Source organism: Peromyscus maniculatus, chromosome 2 (genome assembly GCF_049852395.1).
Source record: "Peromyscus maniculatus bairdii isolate BWxNUB_F1_BW_parent chromosome 2, HU_Pman_BW_mat_3.1, whole genome shotgun sequence".
In the NCBI taxonomy this organism is placed as follows: Eukaryota; Metazoa; Chordata; class Mammalia; order Rodentia; family Cricetidae; genus Peromyscus; species Peromyscus maniculatus.
In genome coordinates this window covers 173,045,073-173,057,495 of record NC_134853.1, presented here as the reverse complement: position 1 = coordinate 173,057,495, position 12,423 = coordinate 173,045,073, and the positions used below count along the sequence as shown (strand labels likewise).

Sequence of the window (12,423 nt, the reverse complement as noted above, 5' to 3'; positions counted from 1 at the left end):
AGAAAAGGAGGGAGGACAGAAAGCAGGTGGAGCTTGCACTACCTGAGGATGTTGTGTGCTTCCATGCTCCGATTCTGGTTACTCGAGCACACCACCGCCACCCGCAGCGGCGATGACGGCATGGCACCGACCGCGCTACCCACTGCACTTGCTACGGAGATCCCACCTAGAAGTCGGCTTCCGCTCAGGGAAGATGGCGGTAACCGGAAATCAGAACGCGGAAATGAGGGCGACGTAATGCGTGGGGAGGGTCAGCGCTGCTTTCCTGGGCCTGCACTGCAATCCGCACGGGTGAGCGACTGAGCGACCGGCCAACACCGCATTAGTTCGAGGCGAAAGCTGCTAAAGCCGGTGCTCGAGGACCACCTATGCCGGCATCTGACGTCACAGCATCTGCGCCGGCAGAGTGGTGTGCGCCGCGCCTGCGTCCAGACGTCTTAAATTGTCGTCGCCTTTGATGACACGCTGAGCGCAGAGCTTGCGCAATATTGGAAACGGCCAGGCGGAAGTCTCGTGAGACCTTGTCTGGGGTTCCTTTGGTCTAGGTGGGACGTCTCACAATCCGGTTTCTGCCGAGGGCGAGTATCTCTTCCTCGAACTTCTAGAAGCACGTGATTTCCCTTGGCGAGCCCTTAAAGGGCTTTTAATATTTAAGTGATAATGAAATAGGGCTGGGTTTGGTGGCTCACGCCTTTAATCCCAGAACTCCGTAAACAAGATTTATAGCCTGCCTGCCCTGTTGCTTTTCTTCTCTATCTCGAAAAAAAATGGTCAAAAAAAAAAAAGGGGGGGGGTTAGATGGGTGATTTGGAGATTCTCAGAATTCTCTTGAGGTTTGAGCTAAAAGAAATAAATCATAGTCGGGTGGCAGTGGCGAATGCCTTTAATCCCAGCACGCCAGAGGCAGATCTCTGTGAGTTCAAGGCCAGCCTGGTCTCCAGGGCGAGATCCAGGACAGGCACCAAAACTACACGGAGAAACCCTATCTCGAAAAACCAAAACCAAAATAAAAACCAGGACAGGCACCAAAACTACCCCCCCCCACACACACTCCATAAAAAAGAAAGGAAGGAAAGAAAGAAATCATTTCGGTCCATTTTCAGTATGAGATGTATTTAAAGCTCATTAAGGAATCACAGCTAAGCACAAGGCACTAATCTCCCATCTCCCTAGCTGGCAGTCTTCAGTTTACCCTGAGATTGAAAAGTTGTTATGGGAAGAGAATCTGGATCCCCAGGATGGATAAGGCTTTATGTCCTCAACTAACAAGATGAGGCAGCAACATTGAACACCAGGAAGACTAACTCCTTAAAGAACTCAGTCAAAAGGAACTAAAGGGGGGGGTGTGAAGAAATAAAATTAGGGATATATGTATATATATATATATATATACATATATATATATATATTTTTTTTTTTTTTGGTTTTTCGAGACAGGGTTTCTCTGTGTAGCTTTGCGCCTTTCCTGGAACTCACTTGGTAGCCCAGGCTGGCCTCGAACTCCCAGAGATCCGCCTGCCTCTGCCTCCCAAGTGCTGGGATTAAAGGCGTGCGCCACCACCGCCCGGCGTATATATATATTTTTAAAGCACTAGGTTGAACCTTGACTTTGCCTGGTTGTGAAATACACTATTTTCACTTTTGCTACTCTGAGTCTCCAGAACTCTTACTGTGAAGTGAGTGTCCTTGCTTCTTACAGTGGTCTGCAGGGATGCAGCTTGGAGAAGGCTGTGAATTGCTGTGCTGTCAGAATGGGACAAAAGAGAGGCTAGGAATGGCAACTGTCCGCCACAGAATCAGAACAGTAAAAGCTGGCAGCCACTGGGGGGGAAATGGTGTGAGAAATATGAACACAAAACGTAACTCTTGCTCCAGAGGAACTAAGAATTTGTTCTGAGCCAGATATGAATGATCACAGCCTGAGCACATGGATTCAGGTTGCCCTAACAGGCATATTCCACCATGGGAGAAGTTTCATGAGTTTATATGGCCACAGAAAGAAAGCAAGCCTGTGGTGATATTGTGTTCCCCAAAATATTGTGCACCCTAATAAACTTATTTGGGGTCAGAGAACAGAACAGCCGCTAGATACAGAGGCCAGAAAATGACGCCACACACACCTTTAATCCTAGCATTCTGAACGCAGAGATCCATCTGGATCTCTGTGAGTTCAAAGCCACGCTGGAAACAGCCAGGCATGGTGACTCACGCCTTTTATCCCAGGAAGTGATGGCAGGAAGCAGAAAGGTATATAAGGCATGAAAACCAGGAACTAGAGGTGGTTAAGCTTTTAGGCTTTTAGCAGCAGTTCAGGTGAGATTCATTCTGGATGAGGACTCAGATGCTTCCAGTCTGAAGAAACAGGGTCAGTTGAGGAATTGGCAAGGTGAGGTGGCTGTGACTTGTTCTGCTTCTCTGATCTTCCAGCATTCACCCCAATACCTGGCTCCAGGTTTGTTTTTTGTTGATAAAACCTTCTAACAATTCGTGCTACACTGCCATAAACTGGTGCATTTATCCATACATTAGTAGAAACATCAGTTAGGCAGGTTACATCAAAGCAGGAAAATCTATAGGTTTCAGGTACTAATCTTACGTTTATAGCTTTGGAATTAGTGGAAGTTATTTTTCTGCTAGGTTTTATATACTTCTGCTAGGTTTTTTATACCAAAGGTTTTACTTAATGGTTGAAGGAGTTAGGTCAGATCAGAGGTTAGTAACTAATGGCTATTAAAGAAGCCAACCCCAGGTGTGGTGCTTATGCCTGTAATCCCACCACTTGGGACACTACAGCAATAGGATTATGAGTTTGTGCTACATAGTGAGTTCACATCCAGCCCAGGTTACTACTGAATAAAAACCTGATTCAAAGGGGGAAGGGGCAAAGATAGTATAAGAAAAATTTTATCCTCAATCTTCAGTGTTCCATCTTTATAATCACAATGTTGTAATCAACCAATCAGTCTGCAGGATCTTCAATTTAGATGTGAATTTTTTTTTCAGGGAACTACACATCACTAAATTGTAGATTTCATTAGAATGCACCACTTGTCTCCAGAATGAAATAGAAACAAGGACATGGATGTTGCCTGTATCTGAATGTCTGTGACAATAGATCTGTAGCCATGGGTGAAAAACAGACCCTTTGTTGGAGAGGAAATTAAGAAACTCAGAAGCCAGCCGGGCGGTGGTGGTGCATGCCTTTAATCCCAGCATTTGGGAGGCAGAGCCAGGCGGATCTTTGTGAGTTCAAGGCCAGCCGGGTCTACAGAGCAAGATCCAGGAAAGGCTCAAAGTTACACAGCAAAACCCTGTCTTGAAAAACTCAGAAGCCTAGTTGTTGCGGGCACCATCCTCATTGGTAGTGAAGTCTGCCATCATTGTTCTTCGTGTTTCTGAGGAAAAAAAGTTTGAGAATCTGTTGTGAGATAAGCCCACCAGAGACTATCACACAGACACTCTTAGAGCAAAAATGCAAGTCTTTATTGTTGCCCAGTGGCTGCACAGAGAACTTTCCCAAATCATGTAGCCTTGAGCCTTACAGTTCTTTGTCTTTTATGTACAAAAAGCATATCTTGGTTGGCACATCTCAGTTAGCAAGAAGCAGAACTACAGAAGCCAAAAAGCAAGGTTAGTACATTTAGGGACTTTTACTTGGGGACTTTCCCAGAACTATGGACTATGTCTTTGTTTCCAGTTTGTCAGGTTTGGGGGACTATTGCTGGATTTTAAGGGCAGAATGCTGTCTCTAACATGGCATCAGTCAGTGCTAAAATCTGAGGGCCTGTTAAAAACCAGGTGCTAAAAATCCTTAAGGGTCCCTCTGACAGGGTCAAGGGAACAGTATAAAAAAGCATGTGATCCAGGTGATCGTGCATGCCTTTAATCCTAGCACTCGGGAGACAGAGCCAGGTGGATCTCTGATTTCGAGGCCAGCCTGGACTACAGATCAAGTTCCAGAACAGCCAGGGGCTACACAGAGAAACCCTAAAACAATTTAAAAAGTAAGAAGCATACAATTGTTTGTGTTTCTAGGACTTGAGGGCTTGAGGGATGAATGAAGACTCCCCACTCTTACAGTATTTGTTATTTTAAAATCCTGTGGTTAGGAGTGGTAGTGCATATATTTTGTTTGGCTGGTTGATTTGTTGTTTTGTTTTCAGTATTTTTGAAACAGTCTCACTATATAGCTCTGCCCTGGAACTCCCTATGTAGATCAGGTTGGCCTCAAACTCACAGAGATCCTCCTGGCTCTGCCTCCCAAGTGCTGGGATTAAAGGTTTGTGCCACCACCTAGCTCTGGGTGGCCTGGAATTCACTATGCAGACCAGGTGAGCCTCAAACTCCCAAGAGCTGGTATTAAAATGCCACCATGCCTGGCCAGGACAATTTTTTAATAGAATAACACAACTAACCTAATAAATCAAAAATATAGTATTTAAGTAATAAAACTTGGTGTCTTTCTAGATATGTGAATTGTAGCTGACATTTTCCTGGTCCTTCCTGGCTCCTGAGGTCCCACAGTCCTGCAGCCGCAGCCACTCAGACCCAAGTAAACACACAGAGGTTTAATATTAATTAAAACTGCTTGGCCATTAGCTCAGGCTAACTTCTGACTATCTCTTATACTTAAACTCAGCCCATTCTGTTAATCTATATGTTGCCACATTTTCCGTGGGTTTACCTGTGTGCCATTACATGCTGCTCCATAGATGGCGGGCTGGTGTCTCCTCCTCAGTTCTGTTTTTCCTTCCCTGAATTCTCCTTGTCTGCTTATTCTCCCTATACTTCCTGCCTGGCTACTGGCCAATCAGTGTTTTATTTATCAACTAATCAGAGCAACACATTCACAGCATACAGAACATCCCACAACACCTCCCCTTTTAGGTCTAATCAAAAAGGAAGGGTTTAACTTTAACATAGTAAAATTACATATCACAAACAGTTATCAAGCAAGAATTAGTTACAATATTTAGTCTATTTGTACTTTGTATAAATAAAGAAAATATTCTATCCTATATTTGTGAGTCTAAAGTTTTATATCTAATTTATCTTTCATCATAACTAAGAAAAATTATAACTATCTGGTCTTCAACTACATCAAAGACCTCAGAAGGATATATTACCTAAGTAAACAAAAAGTACATTGTAAGCAAAACTTCCAAAAATCTAGAATGACAGAGACAGCTGGCAGCCTGGACCGCCACCTAATGTTCCTTTGTAAAGTTGGGACATCTGTCTTCAGCCTACAGGCCTAGAGTCTCTCAGTTGCTTCTCTCTGTGTCCTGTAGAATATCTGGCAGTTTCTCCTGTGAAGCAGGAAAACCTAAAGGACCATTTTGCCTTGCAAATTTCAGTGGTAACCTTCCTATGTCCTATGTCCTGCATGTCCAGTCAATGCAACATTTTGTCAAGCAGTCCAGGCAAGAACAGTTTCTTGCCCAAATGGCTATTTTTGCCAAGAAGATAAACTCCATATGGAGTGTCTTTGACACCCATCTTTCTCTTTGAAGTAAATTGGTGCTGGCAGGGGCAGATGTGTCTCACTGTCCAGAACATCTAAGTTTTTAAAACACTTTAAATGCCATATTCTGTAGGTCTTTGAAGTGTTTGAAGATTACCTATCTATCTGAAATATATCTATGTATACCTAGAAAACTAAAATAACATGACTATAAGCTTGATTATCATAGATGACTAATTATTAATCTGTATTTCTTAATTATACGTTACAATTTCAAATAAGCTGCACAAATATAGTACCCTAAACAGTAGAAATATACATACAATATAACAAAATTAAATTAGTATCAAGAAACTAAAATCCATAGCAATGTAAAACATTTTAAACAAGGTGTTGCTCTTTAAATGTAGATTTAATAATCTACCCTTTTGTCCTATCATATCTATATCCTATATTTCTATACCTGTGAAATCAACAAAACACACAATCTCTTTTCTTCATACCACTTTGCAATCCTTCCTGCCTTCCCTTCTTCTCCAGGCCTCAGTCATCTTCCTAGACAACCCACTACTCCCCAGACAACAATAGCAGTACTTCCTGTTACTATAATCGGCATAGTTTAAAATTACAAGGTCTTGTGCAGTCCAGGCTAGCATCAAACTAGATATATCCCTGATAATTACCTTTGACTCCTGAGTGCCAATCCCTTTTTTTTTTTTTTTTTTTTTTGAGACAGGGTTTGTCTATGTAGCCCTGGAAGTCTTGGAACTTGCTCTGTTGACCAGGCTGGCCTCAAACTCAAGTGATCCAACTGCCTCTGCTTCCTAAGCGTTGGGATTAAAGGCATGTGCCACCATGCCCAGCTTCCTTATTGCCAGTTTTATTGCCATGTTGCTTTCCATTGTTTGGACATATCATGTTTTTGTTCAGTCATCTACATATGGGTATTTGGGCTGTTTCTAGTTCCAGACTATTACAGATACCTCATTTGTGTGTACCTAAAGGTGGAATAGAGAAGGGGTTTTTCTTTTTTCTTCTTGATTTTTGAATTTTTATGGCAGGGTATCACTGTGCAGCCCTAGCTAGCTTCAAATTTTTTTTTTTATTTTTTTGGTTTTTTTGAGACAGGGTTTCTCTGTGTAGCTTTGCACCTTTCCTGGCACTCACTTGGTAGCCCAGGCTGGCCTGGAACTCACAGAGATCCGCCTGGCTCTGCCTCCCGAGTGCTGGGATTAAAGGCGTGCGCCACCAATGCCCAGCGCTAGCTTCAAATTTGTAATTCTCCTGCCTCAGCCTCCTGAGTACTAGAATTACAAGCATGTGCCATCATGCCCAGCCTGCGTGTGTGTGTGTGTGTGTGTGTGTGTGTGTGTGTGTGTGTGTGTGTGTGCGCATGTGCAAATTCTTCACATTTGAGTTGAGAAAACATCAAGGGGCCAGGCATTGTGGCACACAATGTCCCGGCATTCTGGAGTCAGAAGCAGGGGAAATCTGTCAGCTCAAAAAAAAAAAAAAAAATGGGAAGGAAGGAAAACTGCTGAGAGGTGGGAGCATAGCTCAGTGCTGGGAGTACTTGGCCAACATCTACAAGGACCTGAGTTCAATCCTTAGCATTACTTAGTAAGACTGTCTTACTCTACAATGCCAGCTGGTCAAAGCAATCCTTTTGTTTCAGCCAGCGAAGTAATGAAATTATGTGTATATGCCACCATGTTTGGCAATAGGCAGAAATTTAAAATAATGTTTTTTTTACATTCCTTTATTGTGTGTGTGCCCACATGGACTGTGTACATATAGAGGTCTGACAACAACCTCCACAAGTTAGTGCACTCCTCCACTGTGAGTCCTAGGAATCAAATCCAGGTCATCAGGCTTGACAGGCCCTTTGCCTAGTGAGACATCACACCAACTTGTGTTTTGATTTTTGAGATAGTCTCAAGTCTTGGAGTTTGGGCTTGGATTTCTAATCCTCCTGCCTCCATCTTCTAGCTGCTGGAATTATGGGTTTGAACCACCATACCTAGATTAAATTTTTTTTTTCTTTTTTTTTTTTTTGGTTTTTTGAGACAAGGTTTCTCTGTGTAGTTTTGGTGCCTGTCCTGGAACTCACTCTGTAGACCAGGCTGGCCTTGAACTCACAGAGATCTGCCTGGCTCTGCCTCTGGAGTACTGGGATTGAAGGTATGCACCACCATCCAGCTTGTTTTGTTTTGAGACTGGGTTTCTCTGTCCTAGAACTTGCTTTGTAGACCAAGCTAGCCTCAAACTCACAGAAATCTCCTGCCTCTGCCTCTCAAGTACAGGAATTAAAGGCTTGTGCCACCACCGCCTGGCATTGGCTGGGATTAATGGTAAATGTACATTGTAGAAGAGATCAGAGAAGCTGAAGGTATAACTAGAAACTTCACAATAGGGATGGGAATGAAGCTCAGTTGTAGAATGCTTGCCTAGCACACACAAAACATCAGATCTGACACCCAACACTGTATAGAGTCTGCGGCAATCACTTCAGCACCTGAGAGGTCAAGGAGGGAAGGTCAAAGTTCAAGCTCATTCTACAAGAAACTGTCTCAAAAAATAAAAAGGGAGGGTCAGGGAAAGAGGGAGAGAAAGGGAAGAGGAGGAAGACTGAAAAGGAGGCTGGAGTGGTGGTGCGTACCTGTCACACCAGCTCTCAGGAGGCTGAGTCTCACACCTTTAATCTCAGCAGTCAGAAGGGAGGCACAGGCAGCAGATATCTGGGAGTTCAAGGCCAGCCTAGTCTACATAGCAAGCTTCAGGGCAGTCAGGGTTACACACTGAAACCCTATTTTAAAAGCAGAATTTTCCTTAGTCACACTAGCCACTTTTAAGTGCTCAAGACCCACAGTGACTAATAGGGTTCACATGTCCTAAGCCCTGGTAACAGTGAACTCTTTTGGTAACTCCCATGTAACTCATCACATTGACCTTCTAGAGGAAGGTGGTCACCCCCCTGAAACACTGGTACTTCCTTTACGGAGGTTCAGTTCATTCAAAGAAAATGGTTATGGATCATTCTGGTAGGCTAAGGTAGTCATATGCTGTGACTAGGTTTTTGAAGGTAGGCAGAGCAGAGGGTTTTGTTTTGGTTAAAATCGTAAAATGTCGCTGGAGGATCATACTGGACATTTCAAGAAGTGCCACACACTTGAACAGGGTTGGGATGAGACAGCTCTGTCTGGGGCATAGTTGTGGGGGACCTACTAATTAAATGGAATTTATTTCTTTCCATATGGCTGGTAAGTTGGGGTTTTTTGTTATTGTTGTTGTTGTTGGTGTGTGTGTGTGTGTGTGTGTGTGTGTGTTTCTTGGCCTTTAACTCAACATATAGCTGAGAATTACTTTGAACTTTTTTTCCCCCGGAGACTGGGTTTCTCTGTGTAACAGCCCTGGCTGTCCTGGAACTCATTTTGCAGACCAGGATGGTCACAAACTCAGAGATCCGAATGCCTCTGCCTCCTGAGTTCTGGGATCAGAGGCATGTGCCACCGCTGCCAATGTGACTTATCCTACATTCTCCATATCCTGAGTGCTGAGGTTACAGATAGTTCCCACAACTTTGAGTTTATATGGTGCTGGAGATTGAGCCCAGCACCTTTTAAATACTAGGAAAGCATTCTAACAACCGAGCTACAGCTGAATCCTGTTGAGGCCCTGAGGAGGTCTCATAGAACTTCAGCATCAGAAGAGGACACATGGTCCTAGCTCTGGAATCAGACTGTCCCTAAGGAGCTAAAAGTTGGACACTAAGGTACTTCAGATAGGGCACTTCCGGAGTGCCAACTCCTGCCCATGCTGGTTGAAGACACCAGAATACACATCATATACAGCCTAGGTCCCCCAAGAACAGCAGTGAGAGGCAGCTGGACTGCAAAGCTCTCCCATTTCTGCCCTAGCTGTCTAGACAACCTGCTATGTCCTCCACTCCTCAGATGAATCTAGGCACAACCTTTCTCCCACCCACTCCGGATGAGTCATTCATCAGGGCTAGCTCATCCCTGTCTTGTGCTTTTGCTTTCTTCAGGGTCACAGTCGCAAAAGAGTCCCAAGGACATTCCAGGTGGGGAGAGTGAGTGGCTCACACAGTAGCCCCAGGTTTATTTTCTACCAAATTATATTCCCAACTCTAACACTGCAGAGGGAAGCCCCATGCTGGAGAGGTACCCCCTCCTAAAGCTGCCTAACTGTTGCTTGTCACAGTTCAAAGGAGTCATCATTGTATGCTGAAGCTATTTCTAACCACTGCCAGTACCACCCCACCCCCGCCCAACACAGCTGGCCTCGGGATGCTTTCCCAGTGTCTGAGGGTGGACAAGCAAGCTATTGGATGTCCTGCCTGTTCTGCCAGAACTGTAAAGTCAGCATTCCAGTGTACACTGCCTGGGGCTGATCCCCATCCCATCCCCACTGGGAAAAGGTTCAAGGCCAGCCACTGGACTAATGCTTGAGGCCCTTGGAGAAAGTAAATCCACCTTCCCTTCCCTCACCCATAACCTTCCCTCCAACATCCCAAATAAACACACAAGACAGTGTTTTTGGTCTGAGTGATGGACATTTAGATGTTGGCAACTGACCAGTGCCTCAGAGGGAGCGGGCAGAGCAAAGACAGAGAGGTTGGGCACAAGTGCTGCCAGCCAGGGCTCAGGTCATCATGGTTGCTGGGGTGAGGGTGGGAGGGAAAAGAGCCAGGGTCAAGTCCAGTGGTCAGAGCCCAGGCTCAGAGATGGGCAATGCCTTATTGTTCCCTGTGCCCAATATCACCAGATGTCTAGGTAACCTCAGCCAGGTGCCTGTGTCTGCCAGGAGGTAGGCAAAGCCAACCTCTGCCCATGCAGATGGAGGGGCAATATCCCTGGGGTCAGATCTCAGGCTCTCCATCCTCTAGTATAAGAAGGACAGGGGGTAATGAAGTAGCTCTGTGACCACTGTGGTCTCAACTTGGTTGAAGCTTGGGATCTGGCTGGACAGGGCTGGCAGCTTTCCTTCAGCCCTCATGATCCCTTCAGCTGTCCTCCCACCCCCAACCCCTACACACACACACACACACACACACACACACACACACACACACACACACACTGGGAAAGTCCTAATCAAGGCAGTACAGTAAAAGGAGAGGGTGAATCCCCAGCCTCCTAAGGGAGGGCACTCACCCCTAGATGCAGCAGCTGGACGTTGGGCCCAGCCTGCTGAGCTACATCATGGCTCTTGGCTTCCTGGACACCCACATAGGAAGACAAAACAGGGCCTGTGAACACCTGCCCCAGGCTCCTGAAATCTCGAGGATGGTGTGTCCTCAATAGGACTCTGGCCAGAAGCATGCATAAGCCAGCCAGTCACAGGGCCACAAATCCCCATGGACAGCTGAGGGATGATGAGTGGCTCCTGCAGTGGGCCAGAGAAACTAAGGCACAAAAGCTAACCTAAGCCCACTGGGTAAGGTGCGGTGGGTACAGGATCCAGAGGTCACTCTTCCCCATCTGCAAAGCACAAAGTGACCAAGCAATGATCATGGCCAAGCTCTGACAACCTGGCACAGGAGGAAAGTTCAGGTTGATGATCCTGGGTGCCAGTGGCTCTTGACAGAGGGACTGTATATTCTGGCCGGCCCTAAAAGGCCTCTAGAGATGGGGAAGACCCCTGTATGCGGCTGACACGACAGCCTGGCGCCTATGGCCAGTCTGAGGCCTGAGTCTGGAAGACACCCAGCTGGGGCTGGCAAGGTCGTGGGATGATGACAAGGTCCCTGCATGGGCTAGTCTCCATTAGGCCCTCCACGGGCATCGTAAAGAGGGAGAAGGGACGAGAGGGAAGCAGGGAAAGGGCCTACGGTCTCAGCACATTTGGGCAGGTGGAACCCAGGTGGGCAGGTCGCCTTGCGCTTCAGGATTGCCTGCGCAGACTGGGTCGCCGGAAAGTCGGGTGCATGAGGTTCTCGGTGATGTAGGCCACCAGCAGGCAGATGACCACCAGCATGACACAGATGGAGCCGCCCACAGCAGTCATGGCCACCACGATCTCCTGCATAGCTGCCGGTTCGGCGGTGAACTCCACGCACTCAGCGAGCTCTGGCTGGGCGTCGGCGAGCTCCGCGCGCAGCGGCAGCGGCTGCAGGCACAAGCGATAACGCACGCTATCGTGCACATCGGGCAGCAGGTAGTCGCGGCAGGAGGCGCCCAACAGCACGCGATCGCACGGGAAGCGTGTGTAGGTGCCACGCCACGAGCAATTCAGCGCGAAGACTCGCACGCGGCGCGCCTCAGCCGGAGCCAGGCGCCACTGCAGCAGGACGCTGCCGTTGCGCAGGACGTGGGCGCGCAGCGAACCACCCGCCGAGACCAGCGTCACGCAGCCCGGCGCCTGGCAGCGGAAACCCCGAGCGGGGCTGCGAAAGCATAGGCGCCCACTGCCCTCGGGGCCCTCGGACAGCACCTTGTAGGGGCACCAGGGCGCATCGGAGGCCGGTTCCCAGCCCGGCGGCGTCGGGACCACAGAGGCGCCTGAGGGCGGCGAGCAGGCGGCCAGCAGCAGCAGCAGCGGCGGAGCGCGCATCCTGTGGCTGGCCCAGCGCAACGGGGCGCGGGCTCCCGAGCGCACGGGGCGCGGCGGAGGGTCACGCGGGCCGCGCCACCCCAGCCGCTGCCGCGCTCGCCCAGCGCAAGGCCCCCAGCCGCCACCCGCTCCAACCCGCCCCACGCCCAAGCCCAGTGCGCCCTCGGACCTAGCGGCAGAGGCGGGGCTGTCCCACGTCCCGCCCCCTTAACCCTCTCTGGGCCGCATCCCAAGACGCGAGAGTAGCCCTACAGAGCAGGCGATGCGCAAAGGCCCTGGGACAGGCCTTTGCCACAATTGATGAGGACCCCAGACTGACGGTCCCTCTATCCGATGCTGACCCCTTGTGGCCAGCGAAAGGGTCTTGCCAGCTCTGACCAAGAGAA

At 47.7% G+C, this 12,423-nt stretch overlaps 2 protein-coding genes across 2 annotated transcripts in view; both read right to left on the bottom strand.

The window, feature by feature from the left end:
* The window catches only part of Ssu72 (SSU72 homolog, RNA polymerase II CTD phosphatase), a 35,196-nt gene extending 34,742 nt beyond the window's left edge, over nucleotides 1-454 (bottom strand). The window contains exon 1 of the mRNA XM_006992370.2: nucleotides 43-454. Within this exon, the coding sequence (XP_006992432.1) occupies nucleotides 43-122 (80 nt within the window). The 5' untranslated portion in view covers nucleotides 123-454. The remainder of the gene's footprint in view (nucleotides 1-42) is intronic.
* A 3,007-nt stretch (nucleotides 455-3,461) lies between these two features.
* On the bottom strand, nucleotides 3,462-12,166 carry Fndc10 (fibronectin type III domain containing 10). The gene has a single exon (XM_076565889.1). It carries the CDS (start codon nucleotides 12,035-12,037, stop codon nucleotides 11,369-11,371), a length of 669 nt encoding a protein of 222 aa, XP_076422004.1. The 5' UTR covers nucleotides 12,038-12,166; the 3' UTR covers nucleotides 3,462-11,368.
* Nucleotides 12,167-12,423: the final 257 nt, after the last annotated feature.

What these genes read in the sequence shown, in the direction of transcription:
- Fndc10 (XM_076565889.1), bottom strand. Translation starts at nt 12,037, where the DNA reads ATGCGCGCTCCGCCGCTGCTGCTGCTGCTGGCCGCCTGCTCGCCGCCC.